At 41.0% G+C, this 15,202-nt stretch overlaps 1 protein-coding gene across 6 annotated transcripts in view; it reads left to right on the top strand.

The window, feature by feature from the left end:
• FGF14 (fibroblast growth factor 14) overlaps positions 1 to 15,202 on the top strand; it is a 624,343-nt gene that overhangs the window by 444,716 nt on the left and 164,425 nt on the right. Inside the window, exon 1 of one of the 6 annotated variants that reach the window (XM_026008897.2) lies at positions 4,874 to 5,255. The exons of 4 other annotated variants lie outside the window; for them this stretch is intronic. In XM_026008897.2, coding sequence (XP_025864682.1) covers positions 5,063 to 5,255 — 193 coding nt within the window. In that variant the 5' untranslated portion in view covers positions 4,874 to 5,062. Of the gene's footprint in view, positions 1 to 4,873; positions 5,256 to 5,929; positions 6,020 to 15,202 lie in introns of those variants that run through there. One more of the 6 variants, XM_026008895.2, reaches the window with a different exon arrangement.

Here is a 15,202-nt window from a genome sequence, read left to right as displayed (position 1 = left end):
TGTGTCTGTTTTTGTGCCAGTACCACACTGTCTTGATGATCACAGCTTTGTAGTACAACCTGAAATCTGGCATTGTGATGCCTCCAGCTCTGGTTTTCTTTTTTAAAATTCCCCTGGCTATTCGGGGTCTTTTCTGATTCCACACAAATCTTAAAATAATTTGTTCTAACTCTCTGAAGAAAGTCCATGGTATTTTGATAGGGATTGCATTAAACGTGTAAATTGCCCTGGGTAACATTGACATTTTTGCAATATTAATTCTGCCAATCCATGAGCATGGAATATTTTTTCCATCTCTTTGTGTCTTCCTCAATTTCTTTCAGAAGTGTTCTATAGTTTTTAGGGTATAGATCCTTTACCTCTTTGGTTAGGTTTATTCCTAGGTATCTTATGCTTTTGGGTGCAATTGTAAATGAGATTGACTCCTTAATTTCTCTGTCTTCAGTCTCATTGTTAGTGTATAGAAATGCCACTGATTTCTGGGCATTGATTTTGTATCCTGCCACACTGCCAAATTGCTGTTTATCATGTAATTCTAATAATTTTATTGTATTATTATGACAAAAGTGGGAAGTGACACTTAGGCTTAAATGAATTGCTCAAAGACAGTCAAGCCTATGTTTGCCTTACTCCAATTGTGGTTTTAGCAACTGTTTTATATTGTATTCCAGGCAGAGGGAACAATGTATGCAAAGTAGAGATGTCAAGGGGAGCATGGGATCATCAGGAAAACTGCAATAACAGGGAAGATATTTGAATAATTACCTTCCAAGAATGAATTCTTTATGATTCTTTATAGTTTTGGAATTATTTTAATCTCTATGAGGGAGGGAAATGATTTTATTATCAGTGTTCAGTGGGTGGGAAATAGCTTTACAAGGCCAAGTTCACAAATTTAGTCCATTATAAACTAAGGTTTGAATTCAGACTTCGGTCTCCAAAATTAAGAAAAACATTTTTTTTTTTTTTTTTTTTTTAGATTTCTGAATACCTTAAATCTTACCTTAAATCCATTTAGGACATAAAAGAATACACGAGAATACATATATTTTGATATTGAAAAAAGCATGGAAACTGGAAAAGAATTTACAAGATAGGAACAAGTGATCTGGAAAATAATAACAATAATTGTAGTAGTAACAGCTGTCATTTTTCAGCACTTAGGAGGTGCCAGACACTGTATGAGGATCTTTACATTCATTTAGTAAATTTGACCTCACAAGAGTTGAAAAGGATATTCTCTTATTTCAATTTTAAAGATGAAGAAATTGAGGTTGAGAGAGACTAAGGCAACTTACTGGCACTCATTCTACAGCTAGGTAGTAGCAGAGTTAAGAAACGAACCAACACTGTAAAATCAGAGTTCAGGAGCCACTCTACCTAGGCAGTACTCTATTGTTTGTTTTTACAAAGTCAAAGGTGAAATTAATAATTCTGGGTGGGTGGGGGGGGGGGCTTCTCATAAGTGACGAATTATTTTCTGAATTACAGCAAGGTATGAATTTGCATTCGCCCGCCCTGAACAAGAGAATACAAATTGCTCCCTACTTTTGCACACACTTTTATCACAGCTTAAAACAGCAGATGGCTCTCTTGCGTTTTCTTTCGCTTACCTCCTCGATCCGTAAACAACTAAACAGCGTTTTGGGAAGGTAAAAGGAAAACACAGGCATCAAGCTAAAGGACCTTGATTATCCCAATGCTGCCTCCACTCCAACGGCTCTTAAAACAGGAAATCACATAAAATAGGAAGGACTGCTTAAGGCTTGTCAAATTCGCAGTCTGAATAGACGCCTTGAGTCTAGGACTCCGCGGTTCCCCGCGCTGCGCCAGGGGTCGGAATGTATCAGGAAAGAAAGAGTATTTCTCGTTATCAAAGAGCTGAAAGGCTTGATGCTAAGAGGAGCGTTATTAATGTTAGTGGAAGCTGTGAGGATTAATTTCCTTTCCACCTTGGGGGGGGGGGGGGGTGGGAAAGGTGGAAAGGTGCTTTTTAAGGGAGGGGAGTATCAGAGACTCACAGCCAGCGCTCCACAGTCGGGGAAGCTTGATTTTTGCCGGGAGAGCTACCCCGAGGACAGCTATCCCTGTCCTCGGTCCTGAACCTCAGCCTGATCTGGAGGGTACTGAACAATGATGGAAGGGGTCTGAAAGAGCGAAAAAACCCGACCTCCCATTTATCCCATCTGAGGCATTTGGGGGAAAAGATTGCACTATAAGAAAAATGTCTGGAAAGAAAATAATGAACACAGCTATAATAATATGCTTAATCTCAATCTGTTCAAATTAATACAGTAGACACATGTGTCATAGGATAAAAAAACCTTTCAAGGCTAACTAGGTTATGTTGATTGGGATAGTTGTACTAGATTTAAGAGGTCACTATCCTTAACGTTTGGCTTTTTGAGAAACTCACTACCAGCTTTCGATAAATGTGTTTTAATTATAAAGTCATTTGGAAATTCGAATCTATAAAGTCTGAAATGTCCAAATGGCCTCTCCTCAATAATGGAAGGTAGCAGCGGTTACTCTTATGTTCATTGTGATTTGTTTCAGTGAGTTTTTAAAAAGACACAATTAAACAGCCATCCCTACAAAATGGCCTTTCATTTTTTAGCAGGAGCATGGAAACATAACCTAAATACACGCTTAGTAAAAATATAAGAACAAAGACATTAAAAAAGAAAAGAAAGTGGTAGAAATAGAGCAAAAATAGTTAACACACCCCTTTTCCTCAGTTTTACCATATCACTGGTTACTAGGGATTACAAATTTCTGGCAAAATTAGTTCTGCTTATTTCTTTTAATAATTGTGACTATTTTGTATGTATGATAACACAGCAAGGTGTGGAAAATAAGCTTACAGAGTATGTTCTTAAATGTCAAGTAAAATATATGTCATCCTAAAGCCAGTGGTAATTGCACTGGACTCAGATCTACACACTTTCTTTAAATATTCTTCCACAAAGAAAACTTGCTAGTAAATATGGAGTAAAGGCAATGACTTACAGTTGAGAAGTTGTTTATTTACATGGAGAGACTGTGGATAAGTTCTATAGAGTACAAGGTGTCTAGCCTCCCTATAATCAACCGTGGGCTGAGCTTTCCCCACGTGCTGGGTTGCAAGTCTTTGCAGTACTTAACTGACTATTCCCGAGACAAAGAGAAAGTGTGTCTTGGTTCAGAACTGTTCCCAGGACTGGCTTGCAGAGTGTGCCTCTTGTCTTTCCAGCTCTAAAGCAGTCACCAGAGAAGTGATTGTTAAAAGTCTCTTGATTACCAAATGAGTCTTCTTTCCTTCATCCTTCACACCGGATTGTGAGAAGCCTAGTTTTTGCGATTCTTTTCTTTACCTTCCTGTAATGATAAGCCAGACAGCTTCAAGGGAAGAGGAAAAGGTATAAAACCATAGGAGCAAAATCTACACTTGGTTCTGTCACTTGGAGTGTATCCTAGAAACCACAGATCTGTATTCATCCAAGCATGAAGTGTTTCTCTCTCTACCTTCTTTCCTAGGGTGCCCTCCCCTTGCTCCCTTCCTCTTGGACCTTTATATTTTCAGTTATCCGAGACAGAACACTGCCAGGGCACAGACAGGAAGTCAAGGGGAGGAGGCAGCAGCTGTTGTATTTGAATTTCAGACACAGTTCATATGGCTCTGCTCCCTGACAGAGCTTCTCTACCCAGGGACGCCAAAGACAGCTCAGATTGGAATGTCCCTCAGTCTGGCTGCTTTTTGTTGTCCCTGGAATACTGTGACACCCTCCCCGCCCTTAATATTTCTGCGGCGACTTCTTCGGTATCCGGTTGGGCAGTTATCCTATCCAGCTGCTACGGCCACTGGCATCTCCTCCTCCAAGGGCCAGAGAGCAAATTTGGGGGCGGTGTCTTTCCACACATGCAGCCTTAGCATAGCTTCTCACCTTCCCCTCCTCTCTCCTTTTTTTTTTGCTCGGTGTAATGGTTTCAAAATGACAACAAGAGGGAGAGTCCGCAAGTTTGGGTGGACCGGGTAAGGAGTGGAGGCGCCTCCCTCCTCGGGACACACTCTCCTCCCTTCCTCCCTCCCTCCTCCTCCTGCTGCTTCCCGGGGTGGAGGGGCTTTGGCGCTGAGGGATTAGCAGGGAGGGCGGAGACCACCTCGCCCTCCAACCGCAGCCGAGAGTTTCTGGGGACCGGGAGACTCGTGAAGATCCCGAAGCCCGGGCCAAGCCGCGGAAGCCTGGGAAACCTGCGACTTTCACCCGAGACAAGGCTCTCGGATATTCCTTCAGCCCCACCTGCTTTGGCTCAGCCTCTTAGCACCCCACCCCTGGAATCCATTTTAGCTTTCTTTCTTTCTTTTTATTATCATTATTATTATTACTATTAATATTTGTAATCATTACTATATATATATATTTTCCCCCTCTCCTTCTGAAGGGAGACATAGAAGGGGAACGGGAGGGAGGTCTAGTGGGGTGGGCACGAAGCCCTCCGATTAGAGATCTCCGGGGAGAAGATGCTCTCCCCAGATGCTGATTTCCAAAGCACCTGACAATCCCCGGCGGAGCCCGCGAGCGGGCGGCGGCGGCACCGGCCGGGGGGCGGCTGGAGCCCGGCGCTGAGTCCCGCCTCGTCGGCCCTGGACGGACGCCCGCGCCGAGCCCGGCCGGGACCTGCCCCCATCCCGCGCCCTGCGAGAAGGCGGCGGGCGAGGCCAGAAGGCGGCGCGAGCGGCGGTGGCGGCCCCCAGCGGGCTCCGGCCCGGAGCGCAGAGCCCCGGCCCACGGCCCGCGCGACCTCGGCTCCCGGGCTCGCCCCGCCCCGCCCCGCGCCCCGCGCCCCGCGCCCCGCGCCCCGCGCCCCCCGCGCCCCGCGCCCCGCGCCCCGCGCCCCGCGCCCCGCCGGGGGGGCCATGGGTCCCAGTCGGGACTGAGCGCGCCCGCGTCCCCGGAGCCCCTCGCGCCCGCTGCCCCCGCCTCCCCCGGGCGAGCCGCCGCCGGCGCCGCCCCTCCCTCTCCCGCGTCCCCGGCTCCCCCTGCCGCCTCCCCTCCGCCCCGGACCCATTCCCGGGGCCACCATGGCTGCGGCCATCGCCAGCGGCTTGATCCGCCAGAAGCGGCAGGCGCGGGAGCAGCACTGGGACCGGCCGTCCGCCAGCAGGAGGCGGAGCAGCCCCAGCAAGACCCGCGGGCTCTGCAACGGCAACCTGGTGGACATCTTCTCCAAAGTGCGCATCTTCGGCCTCAAGAAGCGCAGGTTGCGGCGCCAAGGTCTGTGGGGTCGGTGTTGGGAGGCGCCCGGACCTTCCCGTGCCCCCGGGCCTCCGCGGCTCCGCTCCCGCCCTCCGCCCCGCTCCCCCCGCCGCCCAGGCCCCCGCCCGGCGCCCCGAGCGCCTTCCGCCGCTGCCGGCCGCCGGGAGCCTGCTCCGGGCACCTGTGGCCGCTGGAAACTCTGCCCGCCCGGCGCCGCCGCCCCCGGCTCCCGAGCCTCACGCGGGCGGGCGGGCGGGCGGGCTTCCAGGGACCCCCTGTCCACCCCGGGGGCCGGGCCGCCCCGGACGAGCTCCTGGCTCCGGGACGCGGGCGGCAGACCCGCGCGGCCCTCGGGGGCTCGGCGGCTGCTCCGGTCGGGTCCGAGCGGCGAGGGACTCCCGTGCGTCCGGCCTCACCTGGCCTCCCAGGTCTGGCACCTCCGTGGCTCCCAGACCTTGGCGAAATGTGGTGACCCCCCCCCCCCCCACCGCCCTTCCCGGCCCCCGACCCCCGACCCCGCCCCGGGCCCTCCACGGGGCCGGGGGCCGGGGTCAGAGGGGCGGAGGGTGTGTGCGGACCCAGGAGATCGCCGGAGCGCGCCCAGCCCGCGGCGCGGAGCCCGGCGAAGCCCGAGGTCACGGCCCGGGATGCGCGGAGCGCGCAGAGCAGGGCAGGACGAGTCCCAGCTGGGGCTAGGCGAGGCTCACATCCCCAGTAGGTGCCAGCTCGAATTCAAGGGCTCGCGAACGACAGGAGGCAAAGCACGTACTTACTACAAGCAGGTGACTAGAATAGTTGCGTTACTATACTTTTTTTTTTTTTTTTTTTTTTTTTTTTTGGGCAATAACTAGTGCCCAGCATGACCTGCTTTTGCTGATTTAAAATGTCAGGGTCTGGGAAGGCAACTTAGGAGCCGGAGCCCAACTGCTTTTGTTCATCTCTGCTTGCTTCCACATCCAGTTGCTAAGGGCGATTGTTTTGAGACTATGTGGGGTGTTCCGTGGGAGAAATGGGGATTGCTGGCTTTTCATAACTAAGTGGGCTTGGCAGGAAACATCGAAGAGTATATTTACATTAATAGGAGTATATGTTTGCCCAGCACATTATATTCTTGCTGCCCAGCTGTATTTGTTTTAAATACCCTGTTGTTCCAAAGACAGGGGAGAGAAGCATACGCTATACATGTGCATCTATGTGAGTGTGTGTGTGTTCTACACATTTACAGATTTATGACCAAAAGTTTTAATGCTGGTGTTTTTTTTTTTTTTTTAAGGCTGTGGCTAAATGGTTTTCATAAAGGACAGTAGCTTATTGTCACATTAGAAATTGGAGATTATTTGCTCTTAGAATCAAACTTAAAAGGCAAACACTGTAGAAAGATTAAGAGTGGCAGTTCTAAGGAAGATAAAATTATATAAATATAATACCTAGTTGCATAGATATAATGCCTCTTGATGAAGTATTTGGAGAAAATATTAATATTTTCAGATGAGTGTAGAAGCTATTAAGAAAAAATGGGTTTTAATTTTCCGCTTTAGCCTAGAGCCTTATCCAGCAAACCTTTGTATTATAAGAACAACTCAGTTGCTCTAAACATTGTTGATCCATGGAGTGTCACATTATCTTGACTTAGAGTGTTTGCTTCTCCCCCTTTTTAAAATCAGATGATCTTTTAGAACAGTTTTCACCAGGTAAAGCTCCAAATTTGCATCTGCTTGAAATAAATAAGCCTGTTCTCTTCTAGATGAGATTACACTAATATACACAATGACTAAAACTTACTGTGTGTCTTCTTTAAATATGCAACCAGTAGATTATTTTATAAATACAGACAATAAATGTTTTGTCATATTGCATAATGAAGGAAGGTGTGCTTTACACTTCTGTATTTTAACATGAGGATATACCTTCTTTTCCCCCCCAGATATAGTCTGTTATACCATTTGCAACCCTAACTGTTCTCTTGGTATTAACGCGTGCATCAGTGGTCTGTTAGAAAAATATATTTGAGGTCACTTCTGCTCCCTTATTTTCCAAACAGATGATAGGCTAAAAGGAAATTTCGCCAGAACCTTTCCTTTTATTCTCCTTATATTTATCAGATATAAAGAAATATATTCCTTTGTGAAGAAAAATATACATCTACTCTGGAGCATCAGACATTATATTACTAATTTATGCAAAATTAATATTAAAACTTTATATTATATAAGTTATATATTGATATATAGCTATATGGTTTTATATTACCTATAGCTATGCATGTAATTCTTTCATTATTTAATTGAATGCTCTTTAAGGAAATATTTTTAAGCATAGTTACCTTTACCTCCAAACTCACTCTTTGCATAGGAGGAACTGCCCTCAGGAAATTTTAAAAATCCGATTTGTTCATTTAAAGATACAACTTTTAGGCATGACAATTTTAAATATCTTCATATTTGAACGTCATTAATTTGACAAAGGGTTCCTGGATCTTCCTACTCTGTCAGGTGCTGTTGCCAGGTGTTAAGTATTAGAGCAGTGAATAGAACCAATGAAGTCCCTTCCATCAAGGAGGCTACAAATATGGGGTAATAAAAGTCAATGCATATGGAAAGGAACAAAGTAAGAAATTAGGAAACTCAAAGTCTTGTAAAGACAAGAGAGCTGAGGTGGAGGTTGCAGGGTCAAGGATCACGGGAAAGAAACCCAGTTAGATCAAATATGCAGAGAGGGGCCACCCTGAGAAATCCAGGTTGAGAGCTGACATCTGAGAAGGACAATGAAAGCCCCTGAGGTGGGAAAAATCTTAAACTGTTGAGAGAAGCAAAGAAGATATAGAAATGCAGTATTTTGTCATCTCGTACCATAGTCCATTTCTGCTGAAGTTTACATTTTGACAAGTGAATTCAAATAAATATGACATGTTGGCAAACAGAATAAAGAACAGCTCCACATTTTGTGACGGGGGGAAGAGTAACAGACATTTCTTAAATGTAGGGTGTTTTTTCCTTTTTAATACTTCTTTAATTAGTAATTTATTTAATATAAAGGGTATGGCTTATATTTACTTTTGTGCTTTTGGATGGAGCCCTATCCCCCACTCTGATCAGCTTCTCCCCTCATACATAGTAGGGTGATTTTTGCACCAGTTGAGAAGTTGTACCATTTTGTCTTCTTGTAAAGGACAGGAATCTGCAAGATGGCTTGAGGGATTGTGTGGGCACCATGACTCTCTCACCTTTCCAGATTCATCTTTCTTTCCCTTCCTTACCTCCAACGACTCCAGAGAACAGAGTTCCTAAAATTAGCCACATGCTTTCAAACCCCTATGCTTTTCTTTGTGCTTTATTCCATGTATGGAATCTTCTGTCTTCTATCTTCACCTGTTAAAATTGTCCCTATTTCTTAAAGCTTGGAGAAAATGCCATTGCCTCTAGGAAGTCTTCCCTCATTGCAGAGAAGTACGAATAATCCTCCTGTGGCATTTTATACCTCACTATCATTGTTTATGCCTGATAGTAATTAATTGTGCTACATCCCAAGATGTAATTAATTGTCATTAAGGGTGACACACACAGTCAAAAGTCTGTGTTTTCTGTACTTTCGTAAACTCTCAAATCTTAATAAGAGTGTTTGCCATTCCCTGGATACTTGGCATTGCCCTTGAATTGAATAATATAATAAATTAGGTCAACAGGTCCAAAGTTAAAAGAGTGTCCTTGAACCACAGTACTCTAAATAGACCATTTAAAAAGTATATATACTTTTCAAGTTTTTATATCTTTTTTTACTTTCCATATATATTATATATTATATACATATATAACTTATCCCTTTTTGAAGGGACTAGAGGGTGATTGCATATAACCAACCTCACTTTAGAGCTTAACTAGCTTATGAAAATAGATATTTAGGGTATCTGTTAATTTAGCTAAATAAAGAAGAGGGCACAAGGAAACCGATGGTTTGCAAATAGTTTTATTTGGAATCATAACTTTTTTGTAAAAAATGAAAAACTAAACTAGAAACTGCAAGCAAAGATGTTCTATCCTAAAAGTGTTGTTATGTTTTCCTTATTAACTTTTAAACCAAAACAAGAATCTTTATTGCTTGTAAGACAATGACCTTCCAATTCTTTTAGTGTGGCTAATGCAATTATTCCCTGTAGTCTACTTTTTTTGGCCACTGTCATGGGAGCCATGGGATCATGTGTCATGTATGTTTTAATCAGTAGTTGTGTGGGTTTCTTACTAGCACATTTTTTCTGAAATAAATTACAGGATGTCATAAGAAACAGAGAAAGAAAAATGAGCTACTTAAAATTTGTTTCCAAGTTGTTCTGTAATATAGAAAACAGAAATATATGTATTTCTATATCAACAGAACTGCTTTGCTCCAGTGTGATAATGAAACTCATCAGTTATCCTAGGAAAAGTCGTCTTCCTTCTTATGAGGTATCATGTAAGGAAAGATGTGTCTACCTTCTCAGGAAATAAATAATCAAGAGCAAAGAGTTATCAAAAAATCACCATCCTTTGTGCTACTGCTTCAGAGCCATTACCATATGAAAATATAAACCCCCTGCTTATATTGGCTGTTGAGGTCAGAATAAAACAAGGGAACATTTTTTCCCCCTAAGTATCGTCCTTCTTTTCTTTGAGGAGTGTATTTCTTTTTAGTTTTCTAAGGCCATGCACGCGGGAGTCTTCCTACTTATCTTTTGATAATACCTGTTGCTAACTTGTTGATAATCAGAATTTCATTACTTGTTACTTGTATAACAGTAATATTAAAGTCATAGTTTTTTCTAAATTGAAATGTCTAATTTTTCAAAAAGGATATTTTGTCAAATGCAGGCTTCCTAAGTGAAAGCTTTTATAGGAAGATTACTGAATTGGTAAACCAAACAATGTTAGAGAATTTTTTTTAAAGTTGACCTTGCTTGTTTATGCATTTTTCCTGTGCCTTAATTATTGTGATTTCAACATTCTGCATTTCCTCTAGGCTTCTGAAAATGGTTGCTACCATGGTGGTACAATAAACTAAGAAGTAGTATAGTAAGCGAAGGGTAATATAGCATAGTAGTTTAGGTAAGATGTGAGTAAGGTTGAGTAAGATGATTTGCTTTAGGTTGAGTTAGGTATATGCATTGAATTTATATGTATTGAGAAAATAATACTGTTCACTGGTGAAGAAATCCTTTGACAGTTCATAGTATAAGATTTCAGAAGCACCACTCCACCCCAAATCCAGGTTGCCATTATCAGTTACAGGTTTCACTTTACATTTCAGATTACTAGACTTATTAGTGTAGTTCTACGTTTAGCCCCAAAATTCTGTTTTTTTTAACAGTTTTATTCTATATAATGTTACTATAAGAAACTCATTTTCAAGTAGACATGAACCTCCCCTCCCCTCTCTTTAATGTAAAATTATGTCTTTTAAGTTTGATTTGCTTAACTTAAAAATAATGTCAAGGAAAAGGTGGCTAATAAATTTTTCAATTTACCTATTTAGTTTTGGGAATTTAGTGTTCTTTCTGTATATACTTTATATTAATTTCTCCCCCAGTGTTGAGAAATTTTAGCCAAAACAGACTATGATATTTCAGTAATATAAATTTGAATATGATGTTTTAAATGTCATTAGCACTCAAGGGCTAAAAACACAAAAATAAAAGCATAATGGAAACTCAAACGTTTTTTGTTTTAACAATTTTAACAAGGCTGATGCCATTTAAAAGTCAATCACACTGTGTTGGCATGACTAAGAAACAACTAATTTAGTAATTTTACCTACAGATTCCAATGTCCATTTTAAGAAACTTGGATTACATGAATATGTTACTGCTAACTGGGAGGAGCACAGTGGGAAGTGGTAGTAGAAACCTAGAAGCCTTTTTAAAAAACCATTTTATGATAGTTATTACTTTGTCATTCAGGGAGAAGGCTCTTTTCTAGAGCTATATTGTGTGAAATATTTTTATGTGTGTGTGGAAAATGTATTTCACTCTATGCTTTCAAAGCTCTTGGCTATCAGGTTTGACAGAGATTTTTAGGGTATGATAGGGTCATACGGTATGTATAATGGGGTACTGCCACTTAAAAGTCAGTGTCTCACCAGTGCCTGGCATATGACGAACACTTGCACAAGCATTTGTTGAATAAATGAAAAGCTGTGTATTTCTTAGGATTTACATTTGGCATAGAGTGACCGCTGTGTGCCGTGGCCACTGGGCATTTATTAATTTGTTTCTCAACTGCCTACATGGCACTCTGTGTCAGGCACTGTACCATGGAGTACTAGTTCATCCTCACAACAAATCTATATGGTTGGTACATTACATTATCTATCAATTGATACACTGAATTATCTGTTAATGGATGATACACTAATATCATTTACCCATCTATTTTATATATGAGGATACTGAAACAAACAAATAATTGACCAAGCTTGTATATCTTCAAAGAGTGAGGCTGAGGTTGAAACCCAGGTTGCCAGGCTGACACCAGAGTCCCTGCTCATTATCTCAATTAGTTGAGATAGATCAGCATTTCATAGCAAAGAAAACTGGGACTTGGAGAGTTTATATTTTGCCAAAAGGCTTACTCCTGAGCAAGGAACACAAGCAGAATTCAAAAATAAATCTGCCTGTACTTAAATCCTCTATTCTCCCCACTACTTTACACTTCCAGTTCTTTATGACATTGTGAACTTGTCATTAATGGAAGACACCTTACTTTAAGGTATGTAGTAGATGTTCAATGTTATATCTGTTGATTGGATACATGTAAAGGTGTATTATTAACTTTTTAAAACAAAGGTGTAAGAAGGTTTGCCTGGAAGTAAAGACCCATTTGTGGGCTTTGGCAAAAGAAGCCAAAAAAAGGGCCTTATTTTACCAAGCCATGTTTTCATGTAGGGATGTAACTTTGATTTTCTAACCGGTATCTGGATGTGACACTTGTTGATGCTATCTCCTTGATGAATTGCATCATTGACCTGAAACTCTGAAAAGGATTTATTTGGAGTACTTTCATTAGCATGTAATGAATTTTGTGTTAAGTCTTTCATTAATTTTTATTAATTTTCCTAGATTATTATTTTAGACATTTCTCATATCTAATAAGATGTTTTATTGGTTACATTCCTTATTGGCCTTATTGTACATGATAAATTGAAGCAAACCACTAAGGTTTTAGAGTCACAAATTGATCATGAAAATTGCAGACTATTGGAAAACTAGATACTAGGTGTTGTATGCTGCTTTTGAATGTTAATTGGTTCACGGTTCTTGCCTAGTGAGTTCTTAGATCTTGTTCTTAATACTGATACCAGAAGAACATAATGTAGTCAAATGGAACTCATGTGTAAATTGTATTATGCACTTTATAACAATTGCACACAGATGAATATTGAACTCCAAGACAAGCTTTCAGATCTAGTTATATGTTATTTGGATATTTTATTGACTTATACTGTCTGGCTTTTATTTTCTTGTTCACTTTACTTACATGGTAAAACTAACTGGGTAATCCACCGGTCAGCCTATTTTGTTACCAGCACATACTTCAGCTGAGGAGAAAACATACATGCACATGGGTTGTTCCTACTTTGATTTTGTAGTCAATTACATCAACTGGGCCCCAGTACATTTAAAAAAAAAAAGTATATTTCTATTTAACTAGATGATCTTTTTTTACCTTCCTTCTCTTTAAACCTCTTATACCTATTCCCTCCTACACACTCTCAACTATGTTATTTCTATTTCCCTGAGAAAACAGAAATAATAAAAAATAAATTTTCACATATTCCACGACTGTTTTTACAAGTCAATCTGCATATCTATCCATTTATTCCTCTTTTTTCTCCTGAACTTGCAGATGAACTCTTAGCACTTATATTTAAGGTTAAGACCTCCTCCAGTTGAAGGATAAATCCTTTTTCCTACTCAGGGACATAATCCAATAATTTCCCTCTCTCTTCTGCATAATATAATCTTCATATCCTACTATCTTATTTTCATCAAAATATAAATATGGTGTGATATATCCCATCTTAAAAAGTAATCTCCTCATGATGGTGCATTCTTCTCTAACTACTAAGCCAATGGTCTTTTGTCAGCAAAACTCCTTGAAAAATAGATCTCCAATTTTTCTCCTCCTATTCTCTCTTGAACCCTTTCTAAATCAGGTTTTTGCTCCCACCAATAATCTGTTCTTGTCAAGGTCACCAATGACTGGCAAGTGGTCAGACCTAAGGGTTTAATCCTTTAGCCCTTAATCCTATTTGTATAGCCTCTGGAATTCAACTTTTCATTATTTGTAAATAAATTTGTAGTTTTTGCTACAATATAGGTGAAATTAGCATAAAAATGCTTTTAACTGACTGTTTACTCCATTAAAACCATTCATGGTGATCATATTTTCATAGTTATGTCTGGATTAATTATTAATGTGTTAACTATTGCCATCATGCAACATGATGCCCTGCCAAACACTATTAGTACTCAGGTGGTACTCAGGTACCATTAGAAGGTAGTGCTTGATGTGTCTTTACTTAGGAGAATACTATTTTCTGTTTTTTTTTTAACTTTTTTTTAAAATTTTTATTTATTTATGGTAGTCACAGAGAGAGAGAGAGAGACAGAGACACAGGCAGAGGGAGAAGCAGGCTCCAGGATCACGCCCTGGGCTGAAGGTGGCGCTAAACCGCTGAGCCACCCGGGCTGCCCAGAATGCTCTTTTCATCACATATATTTGCATTGGGCCTGAACAACTTGTCTTCATAAAAGGGAATTTGAATGGTCTTTCTAAGAGTTAGTCTTTTAATATTTTTCTGGGCAGACATAATAGATTTGTGACTAAGTAATCACTGATTTGAAAACTCTTTAATTTCTAGCATAGCCAGTAGTAATTGGTAAATTAAAATATTTGGTTAATTTGATTAATAATAAGCATCATTCAGATTCAAGTATCATACACAGCAAAATAGTTATAAATGTAAGAAGGAGCATTTAACAGTTTATTTTCTGTATATTAAATGTTTTCAGTGGTATATTTGATTTTAAGTAATGCTAATGGATCCTCTTACACTTCTACCTATTACATGCAGATACACAGTTATGAGATCTGGTGACAGAGTTAAAGTACTTTTTTATATTAGCATTTTTTTAAATCTTCTGTTGGAATGACAAACAGCTTTGGAGATAGAAGAAATGAGAAAGGGTGGACAATTAGAGTTTAGGAATAATTTGATAGAGTTCTATTGTCTCTTCTTGTTAGGTTATCCAGGGCAATGTGTAACCACTGAGTTCAGAATCTACAACATGAATACAGTATCTTTGCTCAGGACACTCTTGAATGTTTGATGAGCAATTGTTCATTTTCTTCAGAATCCAACATTTTTCTCCCTTTTGAAAAGGTCTTCAAAATAGTCAGAATTTCATGGCTTGATGTCTTTTTATTCCTCTACATGCCTCATTTTATCTCTTTAAATTTATGTAAATAATTCCTGCCTTGCCTTGGCTACATCATGCCCTTTAAATATTTGTTCGTGGCTTTTTATCCTCCTTACCATTTGGCCAACTTAAAATTGTTTAACTCTATTAATCTTTCTGCATAAGTAAATGCCACTAGCACCTTAATCATTTCTGTGGCTTAGATTGTTCAATAATTACCTCATTCTTATTCCAGCAACGAGATGGTTGCTGTTTTCATGAAGAGAATTTCATGCTGAGGCCAACCCTGGTGCAGAGAAGATTGCATTTGCTGTCTCCCTTTTTGCTGGGGCCAGGCTCTGACTTGAATGGAGGGATGAGCAAATTGGACAAGTCTACACAGGACAGAAGAATTTGTCTTGGCTTCATGCCTGACCAATTAAAGGAAAAAGCAGGGAAAGTAATCAGACATCTTTACTGCATCTACTAGTATTAGAAGCATTATAAGCCACATCTCTTACTTCTCCCAGCCATAGGA

This window comes from Vulpes vulpes, chromosome 6, assembly GCF_048418805.1.
Source record: "Vulpes vulpes isolate BD-2025 chromosome 6, VulVul3, whole genome shotgun sequence".
NCBI lineage: Eukaryota > Metazoa > Chordata > Mammalia > Carnivora > Canidae > Vulpes > Vulpes vulpes.
This window is presented reverse-complemented; position numbering and strand designations above follow the sequence as displayed.